At 42.4% G+C, this 21,871-nt stretch overlaps 1 protein-coding gene and 1 long non-coding RNA gene across 5 annotated transcripts in view; one reads left to right on the top strand and one right to left on the bottom strand.

Annotated features, from left to right (window-relative positions):
* Positions 1–21,871, top strand: part of COL19A1 (collagen type XIX alpha 1 chain) — a 553,058-nt gene that overhangs the window by 440,284 nt on the left and 90,903 nt on the right. For all 4 annotated transcript variants that reach the window (XM_072142184.1, XM_072142183.1, XM_072142182.1 and 1 more), the window contains 3 exons: positions 8,507–8,557; positions 11,943–11,987; positions 15,638–15,664. In XM_072142184.1, the coding sequence (XP_071998285.1) occupies positions 8,507–8,557; positions 11,943–11,987; positions 15,638–15,664 (123 nt within the window). The remainder of the gene's footprint in view (positions 1–8,506; positions 8,558–11,942; positions 11,988–15,637; positions 15,665–21,871) is intronic.
* On the bottom strand, positions 12,096–21,488 carry LOC140121951 (uncharacterized). The gene is made up of 3 exons (XR_011854226.1): positions 20,712–21,488; positions 19,061–19,158; positions 12,096–12,699 (listed from the first exon to the last, which is right to left on the bottom strand). It is a non-coding gene; the product is annotated as an uncharacterized lncRNA (long non-coding RNA).

Here is a 21,871-nt window from a genome sequence, read left to right as displayed (position 1 = left end):
CACCCATGTCACCGAAATCGCCACTCCTCCAGCTCCTGCACCTCAGCCTCCTCCCCCCCAGTCTGCCCCCTCCCAGGAAAATTTGGCATTTGAACCGGCATACTCTGAGGAACTGTTTTCTGGACCCTTCCCACAGTCACAAACCACTTGTCCGGTTGCTGCTGAGCAATTTTCCGATGCCCAGGTTTTCCAACAGTCACAGTCTGTGGGTGATGATGACCTTCTTGACGTAGTGGAAGTGTGTAAAGAGGTGTCCGACGATGAGGAGACACGGTTGTCAGACAGTGGGGAAGTTGTTGTCAGGGCAGGAAGTCCGAGGGGGGAGCAGACTGAGGGATCGGAGGATGATGAGGTGACAGACCCAAGCTGGGTTGAGAGGCCGGGTGAACACAGTGCTTCTGAGACGGAGGAGAGTCCTCGACGAGAACAGGTTGGAAGAGGCAGTGGTGGGGCCAGACGGAGAGGCAGGGCCAGAGCTGGTGCATCAGCGCCAAATGTGTCAACTAGTGAAGCTCCCGTGGCGAGGGCTCCTGCGGCGAGGGCTAGATCTTCAGAAGTCTGGAGGTTCTTTAAGGAAACACCGGATGACCGACGGACTGTGGTGTGCAACATTTGCCAAACCAGGCTCAGCAGGGGTTCCACCACTACTAGCTTAACTACCACCAGTATGCGCAGGCATATGAATGCTAAACACCCCACTCAGTGGCAACAAGCCCGTTCACCTCCGGCCGTGCACACCACTGCTCCTTCCCCTGTGTCAGCTGCTAGTCAGCCCCCTGCCCAGGACCCTGCCACAAAAACCCCATCGTCGCCTCCACGATCCTCCACAGCATCCACCAGCGTTCAGCTCTCCATACCCCAGACGCTGGAGCGGAAACGCAAATATAGTGCAACCCACCCGCACGCCCAAGCCCTTAATGTGCACATCTCCAGATTGCTTAGCCTGGAGATGCTGCCCTATAGGCTAGTAGAGACCGAGGCCTTTCGCAACCTCATGGCGGCGGCCGCCCCTCGGTATTCGGTCCCCAGCCGCCACTACTTTTCCCGATGTGCCGTCCCAGCCCTGCACCAGCACGTGTCAGACAACATCATCCGTGCCCTGACCAACGCCGTTTCTGACAAGGTCCACCTGACCACGGACACGTGGACGAGTGCTGCCGGGCAGGGCCACTATATATCGCTGACGGCACATTGGGTTAACTTGGTGGAGGCTGGGACCGAGTCTGACACTGGGGCTGCTCATATACTGCCGATGCCGAGGATTGCGGGGCCTACCTCGGTCCAGGTGTTTCAGGCCTACTATGCCTCCTCCTCCTCCCACCCCTCCTCCACCTCCTCCTCCGAACTACCATCCGTGGGCACGGCGCCATCAGTCGGTAGCTCTAGGCACAGCAGCAGTGCCGTCGCTAAGCGACAGCAGGCGGTGCTCAAACTGCTGAGCCTAGGCGACAAAAGGCACACCGCCCAAGAGCTATTACAGGGCATCACGGCGCAGACTGATCTGTGGCTGGCACCGCTGAACCTCAAGCCGGGAATGGTTGTGTGTGACAACGGCCGTAACCTGGTGGCGGCTCTGCAACTCGGCAGACTGACACATGTGCCATGCCTGGCCCATGTGTTAAATCTGATAGTTCAGCGTTTCCTCAAGACATACCCCAATCTGTCTGATTTGCTCACGAAGGTGCGCCGCATCTGTGCGCATTTCAGGAAGTCCAGCCCAGATGCTGCCACTCTCAGGGCAGCGCAGCGCCGCCTCCAACTGCCCGCTCACCGACTGTTGTGCGACGTGCCCACGAGGTGGAATTCAACACTGACCATGTTATCCAGAGTTTACCAGCAGCGCAGAGCGATTGTAGACTGCCAGATGTCAACTTCCACCAGAACTGGTAGTCAGGTCAGTCAGCTTCCTCAAGTCTACAATGAGGAGTGGACGTGGATGTCTGATATCTGTCAGGTGCTGAGTAACTTTGAGGAGTCAACACAGATGGTCAGTGGCGATGCCGCCATCATCAGCCTCACCATCCCGCTGCTTGGCCTGTTGAAAAACTCTCTGGTCAGCATGAAGTCGGAAGCTTTGCGCTCGTCACAAGAGACAGGGGAAGAATATTCCCTTGTTGATAGCCAAAGCACCCTCAGGTCTGTTTCTCAGCGCATATCGGAGGAGGTGGAGGTGGAGGAGGATGAGGAGGAAGAGGAGGAGAATGTTGGTGAGACACAAGAGGGGACCATTGTTGAGTCCTTTACTGTTCAGCGTGTATGGGCAGAAGAAGAGGAGTTGGAGGAGTTGGAGGAGGAGGAAATGGACAGTCAGGCCAGTGAGGGGAGTGAATTCTTACGCGTTGGTACTCTGGCGCATATGGCAGATTTCATGCTAGGCTGCCTATCCCGTGACCCTCGCGTTCAAAGAATTTATTCCAGCACCGATTACTGGGTGTTCACTCTCCTGGACCCACGGTACAAGCAAAATCTTTCCACTCTCATCCCTGCAGAGGAAAGGAGTGTGAGAATGCATGAATACCAGCAGGCCCTGGTGCACAAGCTGAAACAGTATTTCCCTTCTGACAGCGCTAGCGGCAGAGTGCGTAGTTCTGCGGGACAAGTAGCGAGGGAGAGTAGGCGAGCAGGCAGCTTGTCCAGCACTGGCAAGGGTACGCTTTACAAGGCTTTTGCCAGCTTTATGTCACCCCAGCAAGACACTGTCACCTGTCCCCAGTCTCGGCAGAGTAGGGCTGATCTTTACAGAAAGATGGTGAGGGAGTACGTAGCTGACCATACCATCGTCCTAAATGATCACACAGCTCCCTACAACTACTGGGTTTCAAAGCTGGACATGTGGCACGAACTGGCGCTGTACGCCTTGGAGGTTCTTGCCTGCCCTGCCGCTAGCGTCTTGTCCGAGCGGGTTTTCAGTGCAGCTGGTGGCATCATCACCGATAAGCGTACACGCCTGTCGACTGACAGCGCTGACAGGCTGACGCTTATTAAAATGAATAAAGGCTGGATTTCTCAGAATTTCCAATCTCCACCAGGTGAAGGAAGCTCAACCTGAATAATTGATCCACTCCTCCTCCTCCTCATTTTCCTCCTTCTCCTCCTCTTTGTACAGTAAAGCAGAGGAAAATGGCTATTTTTTGACAGGGCCCACTGGCTCTTGCTATAGTACTTCATGCATTTAATTTTTCTGGAGGGCCACCTACCCGGTCCTCTGTTTGAAACAATTTTTGTGAGTGCCACATACAGGCACTCAATCTATTCCATTTTACTGCAGGGCCACCTACCTGCTCCTCTGGTTTGAAACATTTTTGGGACTGCCACATACAGGCACTCAATCTATTCCATTTTACTGGAGGGCCACCTACCTGCTCCTCTGGTTTGAAAAATTTTTGGGACTGCCACATACAGGCACTCAATCTATTCCATTTTACTGCAGGGCCACCTACCTGCTCCTCTGGTTTGAAACATTTTTGGGACTGCCACATACAGGCACTCAATCTATTCCATTTTACTGCAGGGCCACCTACCTGCTCCTCTGGTTTGAAACATTTTTGGGACTGCCACATACAGGCACTCAATCTATTCCATTTTACTGGAGGGCCACCTACCTGCTCCTCTGGTTTGAAAAATTTTTGGGACTGCCACATACAGGCACTCAATCTATTCCATTTTACTGCAGGGCCACCTACCTGCTCCTCTGGTTTGAAACATTTTTGGGACTGCCACATACAGGCACTCAATCTATTCCATTTTACTGGAGGGCCACCTACCTGCTCCTCTGGTTTGAAAAATGTTTGGGACTGCCACATACAGGCACTATCCAAATTAAATTGTCTCCATAGCAGCCTCCACACGTTGTCTCCATTGCTACCTCCAAAAGTCGTCCATATAGCTGCCTCCATACATCGTCCCTTTATCAAACGAGGTGTGTCAGGCAGAAATTTGGGTTGTTTTCATGGATTCCACATCAAAGTTGTTAACTTTGTCGCCACCCTGCTGTGTTATCCACAAAATATACTGGCAAACTTTTACCATTTAGGGATATTATTTCAGCGCTTCTTGCGCATCTGTTTACATTCCCCTCACCCGGCATATCCTAAACTTATAAGAACGCTACTACACTTGATCTTATACAAAAGGTTCTTAGAAGTGCTGTTTGAGGAGTAGCCTAGAGACAGGGGCTTGAATTGGCGAAAGCTCGCCTGGCAGCGGAGCGCCAGCTCCATGCGCATCATGCGCTTCTTGCGCATCTGTTTACATTCCCCTCACCCGGCATATCCTAAACTTATAAGAACGCTACTACACTTGATCTTATACAAAAGGTTCTTAGAAGTGCTGTTTGGGGAGTAGCCTAGAGACAGGGGCTTGAATTGGCGAAAGCTCGCCTGGCAGCGGAGCGCCAGCTCCATGCGCATCATGCGCTTCTTGCGCATCTGTTTACATTCCCCTCACCCGCCATATCCCAAACTTATAAGAACGCTACTACACTTAACTTGGTGCAGGCTGGGACCGAGTCTGACCCTGGGGCTGGTCATATACTGCCGACGCAGAGAATTGCGGGGCCTACCTCGGTCCAGGTCTCAAAGGCCTACTATACCTCCTCCCACCCCTCCTCCACCTCCTCCTCCTCCGAATTACCATCCGTGGCCATGGCGCCATCAGTCGGTAGCTCTAGGCACAGCAGCAGTGCCGTCGCTAAGCGACAGCAGGCGGTGCTGAAACTGCTGAGCCTAGGCGATAAAAGGCACACCGCCCAAGAGCTATTACAGGGCATTCCACATCAAAGTTGTTAACTTTGTCGCCACCCTGCTGTGTAATCCACAAAATATACTTGCAAACTTTTACCATTTAGGGATATTATTTCAGCGCTTCTTGCGCATCTGTTTACATTCCCCTCACCCGCCATATCCTAAACTTATAAGAACGCTACTACACTTGATCTTATACAAAAGGTTCTTAGAAGTGCTGTTTGGGGAGTAGCCTAGAGACAGGGGCTTGGATTGGCAAAAGCTCGCCTGGCTGCAGAGCGCCAGCTCCATCCCAAGATCCAACTAACATAGTTGCAGCACCTTTAATCTACTACTAGTTCACTGCCTCCATAATAATAATAATAATAATCTTTATTTATATAGCGCCATCATATTCCGTAGCGCTTTACAAATCATAGGAAACAAATACAAATGTATTGTAACAGAGCACAACATTTGTATGGAACAACAGGAGTGAGGTCCCTGCTCGCCAGAGCTTACGGTTTATGAAGATGATGGGGTAACACGAGGTAAAAGAATATTTAACGGTCAAGCCATTCTTCTTAGGGAATAGAACAAAATATAATAAATGGAATTGCTGTCGCTTGAACCACTCAGCCGTCATCTTATATACCAGGTCCAGGGTGAATGGGACTGCAGAGAAGTCTGGTGCCTGTTGGTTGCTGGATAACAGATGGGAGGACGACACAGGACGGGTTAGTAGAAGAGTTAAAACTTCATGCAGTTAATGAGTGTTATAGGCTTGCCTAAAGAAATGGGTTTTAAGAGCACGTTTGAAACTTTGGAGGTTAGGTATTAGTCTGATAGTCCAGGGCAGAGCATTCCATAGAATTGGTGCAGCTCTAGAGAAGTCTTGGAGACGCGAGTGGGAGGTCCGCACTAGGGTAGAGGTTAATCTAAGATCACTGGCGGATCTAAGAGCACGGGTTGGGCGATAGACTGAGATAAGAGAGGAGAGGTAGGGGGGTGCAGCATTATACAGAGCTTTATGGATGAGGGTTATTATTATTTTAAACTGTATTCGAAAGGAGACTGGCAGCCAGTGCAGCGACTGGCATGAACTGTAAGCATACATGGTCCCCTTATCAAACGAGCTGTGTCAGGCAGAATTTTGGGTTGTTTTCATGGCTTCCATGTTAACTTTGTCGCCACCCTGCTGTGTAATCCACAAAATATACTGGCAAACTTTTATCATGTACCGATATTATTTGAGCGCTTCTTGCTCACCTCCTTTGGTTCCTCTCTGACACCCATTGGTTTGAAGCCTGAGTCCAATTAGGGTATGTCGCCATGCCACTCTCTAGCCTGCTGCCGCTGCCTCTGCCTCTGCATGCCGTCCCCTATAGTGTCAGGGTCAATTATTGGATGTTTTACATGCTATCTAGCTTCATTCTGTCACTCTGTCATGGCCATGCTGTTGCCCATAATTTCGGCATAATGGTGCGATTAAGCAGCCTCAGAGGCATCCATGCATGCTGCCCCTGCTGTTTCCTGTCCATTTCCGTGGTGTTTCCATCCTTTTCTGAGGTTCCCAGGTGTTTGGCCAAGCTTCCCTGTGCAGAGCCTTGGTCCCCTTGAAAAATGCTCGAGTCTCCCATTGACTTCAATGGGGTTCGTTATTCGAGACGAGCACTCGAGCATCGGGAAAAGTTCGTCTCGAATAACGAGTACCCGAGCATTTTAGTGTTCGCTCATCTCTATTTAAGACATATCTTTTATAAGTTTTTATACAAGCACAGTCAATGCACTACTCTTATTGATAATGTATCTATTTAAATATTTATGTATCCATTTATGTATTTATTTATATACATATTTATGTATCAATGTATGTATTTATTTATTTATTTAATATGTATATAGACCTACTGCACGATAATCATGATATCCAATTGCATTATTTATGTGAATTATGTATAAGAACAGCTCACTTGGATATATGTGTAACTGTACCATAATGTCACTGGTAAAATTCTACAGGATAGCTATTAGAGTCACTATTGCTAAGACTACCTCTACATAGGGAATTTTTAATCACCATGTTTATGTGACAAATACTTTCCCATGAATTAACATTATTTTTAGACCTTAGCACACCTTAGCGCGTGCGCCACGCTCGTCTATGTGGAAGCGCAATTGATGGGATGCATCTCCTTGGTAGCTTCTTCCCACTCATGTGACATGGGTACGCGCACTCAGATGACGTGCTTCCTATGTGCAACCTCATGGTTTGAGCACGTCATGTGGGGGACATGCCAGTAAGTGATGTCTGAGTTGGCGGATATATAAATCTGGAAACGACATAAACATACTGCATCCTGACAAAGCAGTTGCCACGAAACTCACGTCAAGGTGTGTCTTAATGACCTTGCGAGTCTACTCCTAACCCTCCATCATGTCTACTTGTGCATATTAGCTGTTATGAGAATTTATGTACAGACCAGAAGCTACCTCTGTGGGATTTTTGACTAGTATATGACCATCAGGACTCACCTTTACTAGTACTTTCCTAGTACTTTACTAATATTAAACATTATTAAGTATTGATGAGGATATTTATTTTACATGATGTGATTTTAGTGTTCAGACATTGGAGGGGGCTTGTATATTTCTTATAAGCCTTTACCATCTTGGGCTCTGTGTCCTCAATTATAAATTGTCCTGATTATTATCATACTAGATTTTTGTACAGAATAAAAACATTATTGGTATAAAGACAGACTCCTTGGGGAATATTTATAAGGGCCTCTGCACCAATGGTGTAGAAGCCCTGAAATAATCGCAAATGCTAGCTTATTGCTAGCACTTGCGATGATTTCCCCCAAACTGCCACCTTCACGCCAGTGGGGCATGAAGGAGCGTGAAGAAGAGGGGGTGCAGCCAGGCGAGCTGGGAGTGGGCCGGAGCGGAGTGTTACTATCCCCACGCCTGCGCACTTGGTGAATGAGTGGTGGCGTATAATATCTTGTATCTTTTGGTATGTTGTTAGTGGTTCTTATTGCTTTTTATACAGGCATTTCTATGTGATATTGACAAGGCATGGACCCTGCAGTAAAATATTCAATGGATTTGCCCACAGGCGTAACTACAGTGGTAACAGCCATAGCGGAGCTCACAGTGTTAGGGGGCCCTGTCATCTGATCTGACACTAAAGAAAGTAGGATGTGCACCATTATATATTCCACATCATAATTTTTATATAACATATATGTGATGTATACATGCTGTTTTTGTGTGTGTGTGTATCTGTGATGTGTATATGGTGTATATGGTGTATATACTGTTTATATGCTTTATATCTCTATATGGCAATGTATGTGTTCATATGTGATGTGCACAAGCTCTATATGTATGCATGTGTAAATGTATGTAAGATTGTATAAATGTGTGTGTATAAGTGAAGAAATGTAAGTTTTATGTATATAGAAGTTTCAGGAGTCTGCTATGGGGCCCTGCCTCTCCTAGTTATGCCCCTGGATTTGCCATAGAACCATAAACCCATGTATTTTAATGCATCACTAAACACTGTAAAGTATGCAGATTAAAATTCATAAATAGATACTATTGTTCTGGGACTTGATATACAAAAGGTTTCACTAAAATAAATATTGCTGATATGTTATTTGCCTAAACTGTTTTCCAACCCGCCAATGAATTTGTACCATTTTGACACTTCTTAATGAGCATATGAAAAAATATAAAACCAAGGCTTGTCATCTGATGGAAACTTTATTTTTTTTAAGGGAGCACCACTCTCTGAAGGAAATGGGATGGGCAGCCTGTACATGTACAAGGTATTTCAGAAATTAGAGTGCCATGTGTCAGGATAATAAAAATGTTAAATGTACTTTGTATCTCAAAGTCATATTCTGTTGCATGTAAATTAAAAAAAAAATATTTAAAACAAATTAAACACATATCATGTGCCTACTAGTGTTGCTGTGTATTTGGTATTACTTACCTTCTGGAATTCAGTGTCCCTACAGTAAGCTACCCTATCTTAGCTCCTTAAATTTACATCTTGCAGCAATTGATTCCAAATTAGGACATTAACATTTTACAAATGATATGGGTACAAACCTTTATCTACTCAATTTACAGAATTGGTGAGATATTCTAATATCCTACTAGACATTCTAAAAGAATGAGTGTCTATGTTAGAACCATTAGTGGATTTGACATAATATGCCACCTGTCAAGGCTATTGTTTGTTAAAATGTTTTATTAAAATTTGTTAAAAAGGGTTGCCAGGGTCATTTTTTTTTACTATAGGCCCAAAGATTATTTAAAAATAATAAAGAACTAACAGCTTAAAGGGGTATTCCCAACTCATTAAATCCCTTTTATTTAACTGTAGATATAAATTGGTTATAATTTTAAAAAAAATGTACCTATATGGTAATTATTTACTGTAAATGGGGCTTATATTTCCTAGTTGCAGCCTCCATTTATCTTTAGATAATGCCTCCACCACACACCAGCAGAGGTGGCTGCGCAGGCGCACAGATAGTGGGTTTTCTGACTGGCACTGGCCGGGATTATGTGAACGTACCTAACTCATGCATGCGCCGTTCACATCCTCATTTGATATCCTCGCTTCTGCTTGCTCACTAGATAAGAGAGGCTGGGAGGGGGGGGGGGTTGCTGTAGCTTCTTCGCTGTCCTGTTTGGCTGAGACACCAGTTCACCTCCTAGCCAACCTGATTGCTGCTGTACTGTGCCCCGGCAACTAGCTGCAGCTATCCAGGTCTCAATGCAGCAGTCCTGCTTAAACGCTTCTGAGACGCTACAGTGCACTCCATAGCAGCCTCTCTTATCTAGTAAGCAAGCAGAAGCGAGGATGTTGGGAAAATGTGAATGGTGCATGCGTGAGTTAGGCGCGTTCACATAATCCCTGCCAGTACCAGTGAGAAAACCTACTCTCAGTGCGCCTGAACGGCCACCTCTACTGGTGTGTGGCGGAGGCTGCAACTAAGGTATATAAGCCACATATACAGTAAATAATCACCAAATAGGTACTTTTTTAAAAATGACCACCAATTGAAGAAATTTATGTCTACAGTTTAGAAATTAAATAAAAGGCATATAGTGAGTTGGGAATACCCTTTTAAATTTGACCCCCGATCCAGGAAGCTGTCTCCCATCAGGGCCAGCTTTTGTTGGGATACAAAGGCTCAGAAGGCTCATGAAGCAGCTACAGACCTGTACCTGTAGCAGCCAAAGTCTGACTTAAATACTGTGTCGGACCAGAGGTAACAGGAGAGGCAAGTAGGTAAGTTAGTACTTTATTATTTTTATACCACCTGGGACAAATAACCAAAAAAAAGTTTGATTCTGGACAAGACCTTTGATGAATAATTTTACCAAATTAAAGCAAAGATAAAAAGACATTTGTATGATATGTTTTATGTTGTACATTTATTAACAGTATTTAGAGCTTAGTTTGCTATATATTGCTTTGTTCAGACTTAATATAAATGCATTCAAAGTTCTAGATAATCTCTTCTGCTTTCATGATATTAGTTAAAATTTAATTGGTTTAATTGGTTAATTTAAACTAATTTCTAAGATTGAAATAATGTAATGTTTCCAGATATATCTATTCACTTCAGCATAAAGTATGAAGATTTCAATGTATTTTCATATCATCAAATTATTCTTGCAGCAATAGGCCTAATAGACCAATATTCTCAGTGTAAATTAGACCTCACATAGTCAGCTATTCACAGCACTACTTGCAATAAATTGCAGCAGGCACTACTATAGTTCATATTACGTATAGTATAAACTTGGATATTATTAGACTTTCTGGTTCATCTCACCAGCAGAAATACAATGGGAAATTTAAAATGGCTTGTCCGTCGGTTTTCTGGCTAGACCTGGTGTAAACTGGTCTGGAGCCTCTTAGTGTTATTATTATTACTATTAATTATTATTATTATCTGTTTATAGAGCACCATTAATTCCATGGTGCTGTACAATCAGTAAGGGGTTCACATACATTACATAAAGACAAGAACAAATTAAAGTACAAAACTACAGTGATCAGGAGACAAGTGTCAGGAAAACCCTGCCTGAGAGGGCTCACATCTAAATGGGAGCGAAGATGTAGACAGGAGGTGAGGGAGCAGAGCAGTCCAGTTGTTGTGCATTGTAGGCGATCTCCAATAGGTGGATTTTCATATTACGCTTGACGGTTTGGGAAGTGGGGACAGTTTGACACAGTCCTGGATACGGTTGTGAGAAGAGTGGATGGGTATAGAGTGAAGCTGAATGTCCTTAGAGGAACAGAGATTATGTGTGGGGCAGAGATATATGGAGGGGACAGCTAGTGGACGGCTTCATAATTCGTGGTTACTATTTTAAATTAAATTCACTGTGCTATGGGTAACCAGTGGAGAGACTGGCAGAGAGCATATCCACCTATCTAAAGAGTTTCTCTCCAATGAGACTCTAAAGACATATGAAACAAAACTAATCTTTATAATATAAAACAATTCCCAGAGTACTGGAATGCACTCTTATAGTAACAATCATTGTAGCCACAATCATGGTTACTTCAGTGATTACATCTCTCTCTCTTTTTTATATAACTATTTTTCGGACTATTAAGACACACTTTAAGCAAGAAAAAATTGCTAAAAATGCCTCTGTCTCCACACATTCCACTGTTCTGGAGATCTGGTGAAGTTCTGGCACAGAGCTGCAGGATCTGGCGTGATGTCAGAAGCATGCAACTTAATATATGATCCTGCATCACTCCAAGGTCCTAAAGCCCTTTCTTGCTGCCAGGAGATGGGACCAGACAAGTTAAGAAGAAATTGTGTCTGGAACTAGTTATGAGGAAGAGGTATGTGTTTGTGAACAGATGGAGCCATTCTGAGTGTGTTCATTTGAGTGAGTAAATGGTTCTATCAGATCTGTGTGTGAGTGAATGGTTTTAGCAGTACTGTGTGTGAGTGTATAGATGTAGCAGAGCTGTGTCAGAGATATATAATTCCTCTTTTTGGATGATAATAGTCCTAAAATATGATATATATTTTTTATCTGTAGAGCTGTTTAACTACTAAGATACTTTAAGTTAGAAATGTAAATGAAAATATTGGGTAAAGTACACTAAACTTTTGTTCACTTCAATTCTATGTATTGATTCCAAAATACATATCACACTTTTTTCAGGGTGCTACCTCTGCTGCTGTGACATCCGGACAACCTGGCCCTCAGGTTTGTATTCAACTTGAAAGTCATTCTCATTTTGTAATTTACAATGTAGAAGATGTTATTCATTTCCATTCAACACATAACATATTAAGTTTGTTTAATGAATGTCTTTTTATTGAGTCTGTAAAAACAATGCCTGCAGGTAATTGCATAACATGGCATGCTCTATTAACTAAGTGCTGCAGCAGGAAGCCATACTTCCTTCATCAAGGCGTTCATAGGCCTGACGCTTTTTTCTCTGTTCTAGTGACAACTATAAAATGTTCAATGTCCTCAGTTATCACATACATAAGAGATCTTTACCATAACCATGCCCCGGAACTCCATCTACAATTTTAGCTTTTAACTTACAATGTGTGTTATTTTGGCTGTGCCTTAAAAATGTTCGCAGTTTTATAGAAACACCATCGCTTGTATTTGTATTCCCCTCTAACTGATATTGCATACAATATACATTTGGAAGGCCTCAATATTACTGTACTTCCATTGCATATCTTTTTCAGAAAAGGGGTCTATTCAATGTGTTGTGTTTGTTGGATGCATTGCTTGTTTAGCTCATTTTATAAATGACTAGAGATGAGCAGGATTCTTTTTTCTGGGGTCCATAGTTCGGGTGCATCCCATGCTACCCGGAAATGTTGCTGGATCGGCGGCCATGCTGGATCATCAGCCATGCTGGATTGGCGGCCATGCTGGATCTGGCAAAATGATGTCCCTGAAATTTGAAATATTGAAAAGCTTAAATAGACATATTGGAGGAAATGTATGCATTTGCGGTACAAGGTCTGTTTTCTGACCTCTGACTTTAGTGGTATTTACTTAGATGTTTAAGTGAAATTGAAAAAAACAGACACCCTTCCTCTCACTGCATTTAAAATTCTGGTAATGCTGATGGTCAAAAGTTCAAGTTCCGGGTATATGGACTGTCAAAATTACAAGTTCAAGTTCCGGATATAAGGATTGTCAAAAGTTCAAGTTCTGGGAATACAGAATTCAAAAATTTCAAGTTACAGGAATGTGGAAAGTCAAAATTTGAGACAGTGGATAGGCAGGCCAAAGCAGCAACCTCTCCCTAGTCTGGCTACTCTGTGTAATGATGTTTGGATAGGTGAGCCTGATATTATGAAACAGTCACATGTCCAGGCTGGGCAATCACAGTCATTCCTACAGAGGACAAGTCTGGGTCCAACCATGGACCCAGATCCCAAACAGCAGCACCCCATCACTAGTCTTGACAACAAAATGATATTTTCCTCTTTCAAACATCTACAAAAGCCTTCTCATATAGACACTATGTAGCTTTGGCATTATTGAAAAGAAATCATTACTTATTGTTGTGCTAACTCTCCAACAGGACGTCTGAGGGAAATACAATACCACATGCTAGTCATGGTTAATGGGGTTGTCTACTTTCAGCAAATATTTAACATTTTTCATATAATGAGAAGTTATACAATTTTCTAATATAGCGTCTGTATCGATTCCTCACAGTTTTCCATATCTCTGCTTGCTGTCCTGCAATAGGAAGCTTCTATGTTTACTTCCAGTTGATAGAAATCTGTCCCTGGTCATGTGATGTCACACTGGTACCTGGCTCGTTAAAGCCAACAGCTCTGATTACTCTCTTCAGATGTGTGACATCACATGACCATGTTCAGGTTTCTGTCCACTGGAAGTAAACAATGAAGCTTCCTATAGCAGGACAGCAAGCAGAGAAACCATGAGGAATTGATGCAGAAAGTATATTGGAAAATTCTATAACTTTTTATTAAATAAACAATATCAATTATGTGCTGAAAGTGGACAACCTCTTTAATACATTCTCCTTCATAGTGCAGATACTTAAACTTTCTACACTAAGATATCATGGGTATTAATATTCCCACCACAGACATTTTTAATTACAATATTTTATGACGTGCCATTTTTTACCCCAAAGATAATTTTTCTCACTGTGTGTAAAATGAATGTCAAGATCAGAGAACATTTCTCCTACAGACATTTAAATGAGCAATTTTCAAAGATTTTCAGTTTTTTTCCCAAACTGATTGTCAGTACTGCCATAGCCTTCTAACAGTCCTATATAAATCATGCAGAGCACTTATGCATTGAAAGACCGGTTGGCAGAACATTACAAATTCAGTTACATATGTTGCAGAAGCAATGTATTAGGTTTCAGTTTTCCTCTTTGAAATAAAGGTTAGTAAATGTCCAGCATTGATTGTAGATGGCTTAAACACTGTAAAAATGATAAAATATGTGAATGTTACCAGCACAGGATATAGCATTCTCTATTTTCTGGAACATATTTACATGTTTGTGAAATGCAACATGTAACAGGAATCATTCACATACATATGTTTGGTTATTTGTTCAAGGTTTTATTATTTATGTATTAATTGACTGATTTTTTTCATCTTGAAAGTAAAAATGGGGGATATAAACATAATACACATGGGAGGTACAAACATTTTTATACACATCATCCTTTAATTTTAAGTTCTAAAAAGCATTAAAGAGGACATGTCACCCTAAAAAACACGCTACCCCAGATGTAGCAGTGTTAAACTGCTAGCTTTATCAGAACCTTCCGATAACGCTAACAAACACTGCAGTGCCATGCCCAGAGAACACCGGACCGAGCTTACAGGGGTCTGGCGTATTCATGAGGGGGGTGGTACTAGGAGGCGGTGACTGTCGCATGGCAGTCACTGCAGGCCTATGGTATGGGAGTTGCGGTCCGAGGGAGAAGCAGAGAAGAGGGGTGTGACTCGGACAGTCACCTCATGAATACGCTGGACCACTGTAAGCTTGGTCTGGCGTTCTCAAGGTATGGCACTGAAGTGTTTGCTAGTTTTATTGGAAGGTTCTGACTAGTAACTAAGTGACACCCTTCTTTTAGCTTAAAATTGTTCCCCACAGATTCCCATATATTAAACTTTATAATTTTTCCTGGTGTCCAAGCATATCTATAGCAAATTGAGGTTGGCGTGGCCTCCTCAGGCTAAATCCAGCAGCTTCTCCCCTTGCTATCTCTACATGCAGCAGAAATTTCATGTTACCAGCCTACATGGAGAGGAGTAGAAGTCCATGTAGGTTGCTGTGATTTATGTGGTCAGATATATGCATGGTTTACAGTATTCTAATGTTCAAAGGCTAAAGGACCTGTGATTATGTCAACTTGGTCACATGACATTAGGCCACGCCCCTTAAATCACTCTGAAGATACATGGATACCAGGAAAGTTATAACCCTGATTATATGGGGATCTGAGGGAAAAAGTAGCTAAGAAAAGGCTGGTAGAGCTACTAGGGCCCTATAAGAACTTGCCACTAGCGGTATTTGTGAAAAATGTGGTATCAGGTTCGCTTTATGAATCCCACTGGCTCCAAAGATATTTTTCCTATAAAATAAAGCCTTGAGGAGATAATACTTTCATACATATGGTTGCTAACACTTTCATACATATGATTGCTGATGCCATGTTGAATCTGTACACCGTAACATTTGAAGCCAGTACATAACAGTAGTAATGCACTTACACTAGGATGTTAATAGTAAATCTCATTTAGCAATCTGACACCATGTGAAAATTGTAGAATAAATAAATGCATAATAGTATGTCTGTAATTATACATGCATTTTATTTTCAGGGACCAAAAGGTGAACAAGGCCCAATGGTATGTAAATTCAAAATGAAGATCTGAGTTTGTCATAATTATAAAACCATTTTGATAATAGATAAATATGTAAAGGCGCAATATCTAATTAGAAATCTAAATGGGTAAGATTAAGGAGCTATACTATTAAACAAATAAATGCACAAATTACAAACTACATGTTATTTGCTATTTGCACATTAATAGATTATGTGTAAGTAGCTTCTTTTCCCACTGACATGTTCATTTAGCTGTTGCATGCATTAACTGTTCTATTGAGTAAGTAACTGATAGAGCACAAGACTCTTAGAGCTTCCATAAAAAAGCTCCAAAAAGGAAATTAAAATGCGGAAAAGAAGATGCAATCATGTTATTGTTATTAATCTAATATTTACATTGTGAATTTATAGAAATACATAGATTTTAAAATCATGCAACATCATTAACCCCTGCAGGACCAGGCTCTTATCTGTGTTTGCGTTTCCATTTTCCCTTTATGCATTCCAAAAGCAATATACTTTTTTTAGGCTTTCTCATGTTTGTGCTTTTTCAGAAACAAACCTAGCCACCAAAAAATGTAGACTGTGCAGTGTTAAACTATACCAGATTTATAATGTAGCTTTGAGTACTGCAAATAACTAGTGCTATTTAAAATGCACCTGTCATCGGGTTTTGGCCTATCAACCTACTAACAGGTCCATGTAGCTTACTATGTCTTCTAAAATGTCTTCTACTCTATTGAGCAAAAAATAAACAGATACATGGGGAGGCATGGACCTGATGAATAGTAATAATAATTCCTTTATTTATATAGCACACACAGATTACGCAGCGCTGCACGGAGGTTGCCAAAACGGTCCCTGTCCCCAATGGGGCTCACAATCTAATCAACCTACCAGTATAATAATGCTAATAATAATTGTTTTATTTATATAGTACACACAGATTATGCAGTGCTGCGCAGAGACACCAGCTCTTTTCAGCTCTTTTTTATGCTGAAAAACTCGGCTTATACTCGAGTATATACGGTACATTGTTACTTCTTTGTGAACAAGTGTGTTCATGTATGTGTAAAGTGTATAGGCGTTCTGCATCCATTTGCAGAATGTGTATGTGCATGTATACAGGGTTTCTAACGGTTTAATTGGCAAAGGCAGCAGGTCCAGTCCAATCTGTTTTAAAAGCAATCTCTCCACTCCACATACAGTCCCATGTAACAGTCACTGCCAGGCATTTCTGAAAATGTTGCGGTGATATTGTCCAGAGCAATTTTTACAATTTTGACACAAATATCTCACATAAAACTAAAATTACAGCATAAATTTTTTTCCTGCTTCCCAGTACACGGCATGGAAGAATAAATACCGTCACTATGAAGTGCAATTTAACAAGAGAAAAAAAACGATGCAGCATAAGACCAAAAATTAAACAATCTTTAACAATCTTTATTAAACATGTTACACCACACACAAAATATTAAAACCACACGGCTTTGTACCGTCACGTGCCCAGTAATTGTTGCAACATACTAGTTGCACTTTTTAAGTGGTTTTAATCTTTTGTGTGTGGTGTAACATGTTTAATAAAGATTGTTAAATATTGTTTCATTTTTGGTCTCATGCTGCATCGTTTTTTTTCTCTTGTTGTATTGATAATTAGTTTTGATACATTACTACTGTATTGGTGCTGTGCCCGCCCCTCTGGTTTGATGAAGTCACAGAGCTCTTTACGTGTAAAAATAAAAGTTATAGATTTTTAATTATATGGAGTGAAAAATGGAAATGAAAAAACAAAAAAGGGCGAGGTCCTTAAAGGGTTAAACATGAATATTTCTGCCTTGAAACACAATTTTCTATGAGATTGTCCTCTTTAAGAGACAAATTGTGAGATTCTAGGGATCCTAGTATCGAGTACTTATCTCATACATCTTTGACCATGTGATGTTGCATGGAATATGTCCTTTGCAGGGAAAGGGTTAAAATGTTCTCTCTGGCTTTTAGCATGAGTACTTTCTTCCACAAACAGTGCCACGCTGTTTGTTTGATTACAGTTTGTGCTGGTATTGCAGCTCATCTGTAGCTAAATTAATGTAACTGAGCTTTATCTGTTTTTGGAAGGAAACACACATTTTTCAAATCCTTTAAATCCACCAACAAGCAAAGTTAAAAAAAATAAATTCACCTGGTCAACATACCCTAGAACATATGAGGCAAATGCATCCCTCCTGCCCCTCCCCCCAGCCTCCTAACATGCAGTCCCATGTAAATGCATCCCTCCTGTCCCTCCAGCTTTCTAATTGAGTGCTATGTAATTACATTTTTTTCAGCCCCTAACATGCAGCCCCATGTAAATACACCCCTCTTGTCCCTCCAGCCACAAATAAATGACACTTTTGTCCATTCCCCTTACATATCCCATCCCATTCTTCTACATACACTTTCACTTGTGACTTATGCACACACTGCTCCTGCCTCATATCTTCCCTTCTAACACATGCACACACTGTGCTGTCCTGCCACACACACCTTTACTTCTCTCCTTCATGAACTGAACTGTCTTCACAGATATCGGAGGCTTCTCTTCTCCTTGATGATGGCTATGCTTCCTAATCACGTTAGGCCCTGTACCCTTTGTGACATGAAGCCCTTTGCAAGTAACTGACTACAGCCAATAATAGAGATGATCACATGACCTGCTCAGGCAGTTGCAGGGCACGTGATGTGTCCAGCTCATAGGGCAGTCATCTTCAGTTCTGTACCTGCTACACTGGGAAAAATCCACAGGACTAATTAAATGGCTGGTTGCATTTTAATTCATCATTATGGAGTCCACAACATTTTTCTGTTAATTACAACTAATTACATGTAAGCTTATATTTTCATGACCCATTTGAATATGAATTATGTTTATTCCCGGAATACCCCTTTAAATTATGTACAATTTGTTCCACAGAAATAAAACAGTCAAACTGTTAAATTAACAGTCAATAATAACATTAGGAACACTCAATGATGTGTGCTATATTTTCCCCCGTTTTCTGCTGCACTAGAATTTCTGACAATTCTCTGTTTTTTTTTTATATTTTTAGTTCAGGGACATCAAGAAATGTAATCAATAATCCACCTTTGACCATTTTTACCTTGAAAAGCTTTTATTTCCCACCAGCAGTTATAATACTAATGTTCCTTTACATCTAAGAAAGTGTCTTTCTAAAGGGGAAAAATTCCTCACTTTTCGAATTGTTTGTAGGCATTAGATGTGTATCACGTTAGCCATCTGATGAAGTGTAAATCATATCCAGCTTGCTTCAGAATAGCAACCTGGAGGCACATGGTGTTCTTGCAAATTAAAATGAAAAATCTGAGCAATTGAACACACAGGCAAGCAAAGCATAAAAATAATTAAAAGAACACTTACAGTTTGATGATCTGTTATTTCAGTCTTATAGCCACTGGTAAGTTTATTTTTAGTGCAAGTACGTCTGCTTTTCTCAGCCTAGACTCTTTTGCTGTACTCTTTATACATACATAAAAAGAAGATACATGGAGGGTTTTGTGTGGTAACATTAAAGGAAATGCCTTGTAAAATGACGCCATGCATCACACAAAGCTTTGTTCATCAAAACATTTCTCTGCAAGGTCAAGGTACTTCTTTGTCAATCCACTTCTATATCGTACCTTCAAGATTATGTTTATGTCATTGACCATTATTAGGTAATAAACTTAACAAGGAGGTGATGATGATTTTCACCTTACATTTACCAGCTTGATGGACAGATGTATATATTTATAGTTATATACTCTACAGAAATAGAAGTGGCTTCAGACCACTGGTTTTCACCTGCAGACATGTACATGTGGTAATAAAGATAGAGAAATATCAAAATTATGAGTAGAAGTAGACACCCCATCCCCCCTTGATAACTTCAGAAGTCTATTTATTTTGTGTTACCTTTTTGTAGGATAACCCCTTTGTTATCCTAAATATTAAAGGATTAAAGGAAATCTACCTCTGCTTGCATGATGAAATCATGCGAGCACACCACCCTGTAGGCTATTCCATACTGATTACAGGACATACTTTGGTTAGGGACATCAACCTTTAGTTTAGCTTAAAAAAAATCGATTTACTTACATATGCAAATGAGCCTTCAATGCTACATCACTGGCCAGCTTTCCTTCCCTTCCGAACTTTAATTATGCATGCCTCCATCTTCTTATGCGCCCTCCTTCTGGTGCTGAGAGCTGTGATGTCACATTGCTCTCGGCACTTATTGCCCATGTGCAGTAAGAAGTGGTAGGCTGTGCGATAGTTTGTCTCTGCGCATGCACAATAAGTGCTGAGAGCAATGTGACATCACAGCTCTCGGCACCAGAAGGTGGGCGCATAAGACGGAGGTATGCATAATTAACGTTCAGAAGGGAAGGAAAGGTGGCCAGTGATGTAGGGGTAGCATCGAAGGCTCATTTGCATATGTAAGTAAATCGATTTTTTTTTAAGCTAAACTAAAGGTTTTTGTCCCTAACCAAAGTATGAAATGAAATCAGTATTGAATAGCCTACAGGGTGGTGTGCTCGCATGATTTCATCATGCAAGCAGTGGTAGATTTCCTTTAAAGAACATCTACCACATTGATCAAGGATTGCAAACCAAGAACACTTACTTGCTGGTCTGGGCCCCTTCTGGCAGGATCAGCTCTTCATTTAGCTTACTATGCCCTGTTTTTTCCAAAAAGGCCTTTACAATTATGCAAATGAGCCTAAGCGGCTCTGTGCTGCATAGGAGTTAATGGACCCTGGAGCCCCTCAGGTTCATTTGCATAATTTTAAAACTTTTGTTAATTCATTTGCATAGTTTTTAATGTGGGGGCACACACCAAGATGTCAGTGTGCTTGGTTTGCAATAGTTGGTCCTGGAGATAGATTTCCTTTTAAACTTCAATTTAATAAGATAATTTTTGTGTTCTAATGATTCCATGCGCATGGAATCACCTAAATTGATTGCTTAGCTAGTAAGTGTTATATTTATTCTCATATTGGTAAAATAAGCAATGGGAACAACCACATACCTGTCACAGTTCTCGGGGTACTAGGTCTGGAGACAGAGTCTATGGACCCTCTGGACCACCGCGGGAGATGATGGTACTAGCTGACACCTGGGACCTGATCTTCACCAGAGCCTGCCGCAAAGCTGGATGGTCTTGCTGCGGTGGGGTGCCACCAGGACGTTCCTCAGGTGCGACTAGGCCCGCGGTAGTACGGCTGGATATGCAGGAGACAGTCCGAGCCTGGGGTGACACCAGGAGAACAGCTTAGGAAGATGCACTGGAACTCACAGCAGGAAAACAGGAGCTGGCACTTGGTACAGGCAGGCAGGAACGGACTAGCACACGGAACAGGAATGGATGACGGGAACACAGCAGAAATGTGAACACAGCAGGAAGGGAGGTGCTGGATTATAAGGCCGAGCAGGATTAGCCAGTGCCAATCACCAGTATGCTGGCCCCTTAAACCTCGAAGACCTGGCGCGCACACGCCCTAGAGAGTGGGAACGCGCACAGCTTAGTTGGATCCGGAGCAGGAGCGTAGAGTGGTGATTATAGGCCCAGGGATACTGCAGCGGGGCCACGGAGAGGGGCACAGGTCAAAGGCACTCTCAGTGTGTTAGCCCAGCTGATCATTTTACCTTTTTACATTTTTGAAGTTAAAATTTTTGAATTTCAAGTTCCATTAATACAAAAATGAAAAATGTGTGAATTTCAGCTCAGGGTCGCGACTGCCAAGCACCTCCTGTCTCCTGCCATACCTAATTTATGCATGCCCCCCACTTCATTGTTATGCACTCCTCCCAGCCCTTTCTGCGTCCAGACAGCTGGGTGACTTCATCAGCTGACATGCATGTGACTGATCACATGGTTGTGACGTCAGTAAAGGTCCTTTAGCCTACTAGTGGCACAGTGTGTTCTGCTGTGCGGCAGCCAACTGTCACGGGAGAGCGCTGGGAGGGATGCTAGGATTATTATATTAGAGGATGTGCGGACAGCCGTAGCTTCCAGTACACATAAGCAGAGGCTGCCGCACAGCAGAACACTCTGTAGCCACTAGTAGGCTAAAAGACCTTTAGTGATGTCATGACCATGTGATCAGTCACATGTATATCGGCCAGTGATATCACCCGGCTGTCCGGCCATAAAGAGGGCTTGGAGGGGTGCATAACAATGAAGTGTGG

The sequence above is a fragment of the Engystomops pustulosus genome, chromosome 3, assembly GCF_040894005.1.
Source record: "Engystomops pustulosus chromosome 3, aEngPut4.maternal, whole genome shotgun sequence".
Classification (NCBI taxonomy): Eukaryota; Metazoa; Chordata; class Amphibia; order Anura; family Leptodactylidae; genus Engystomops; species Engystomops pustulosus.
This window is presented reverse-complemented; position numbering and strand designations above follow the sequence as displayed.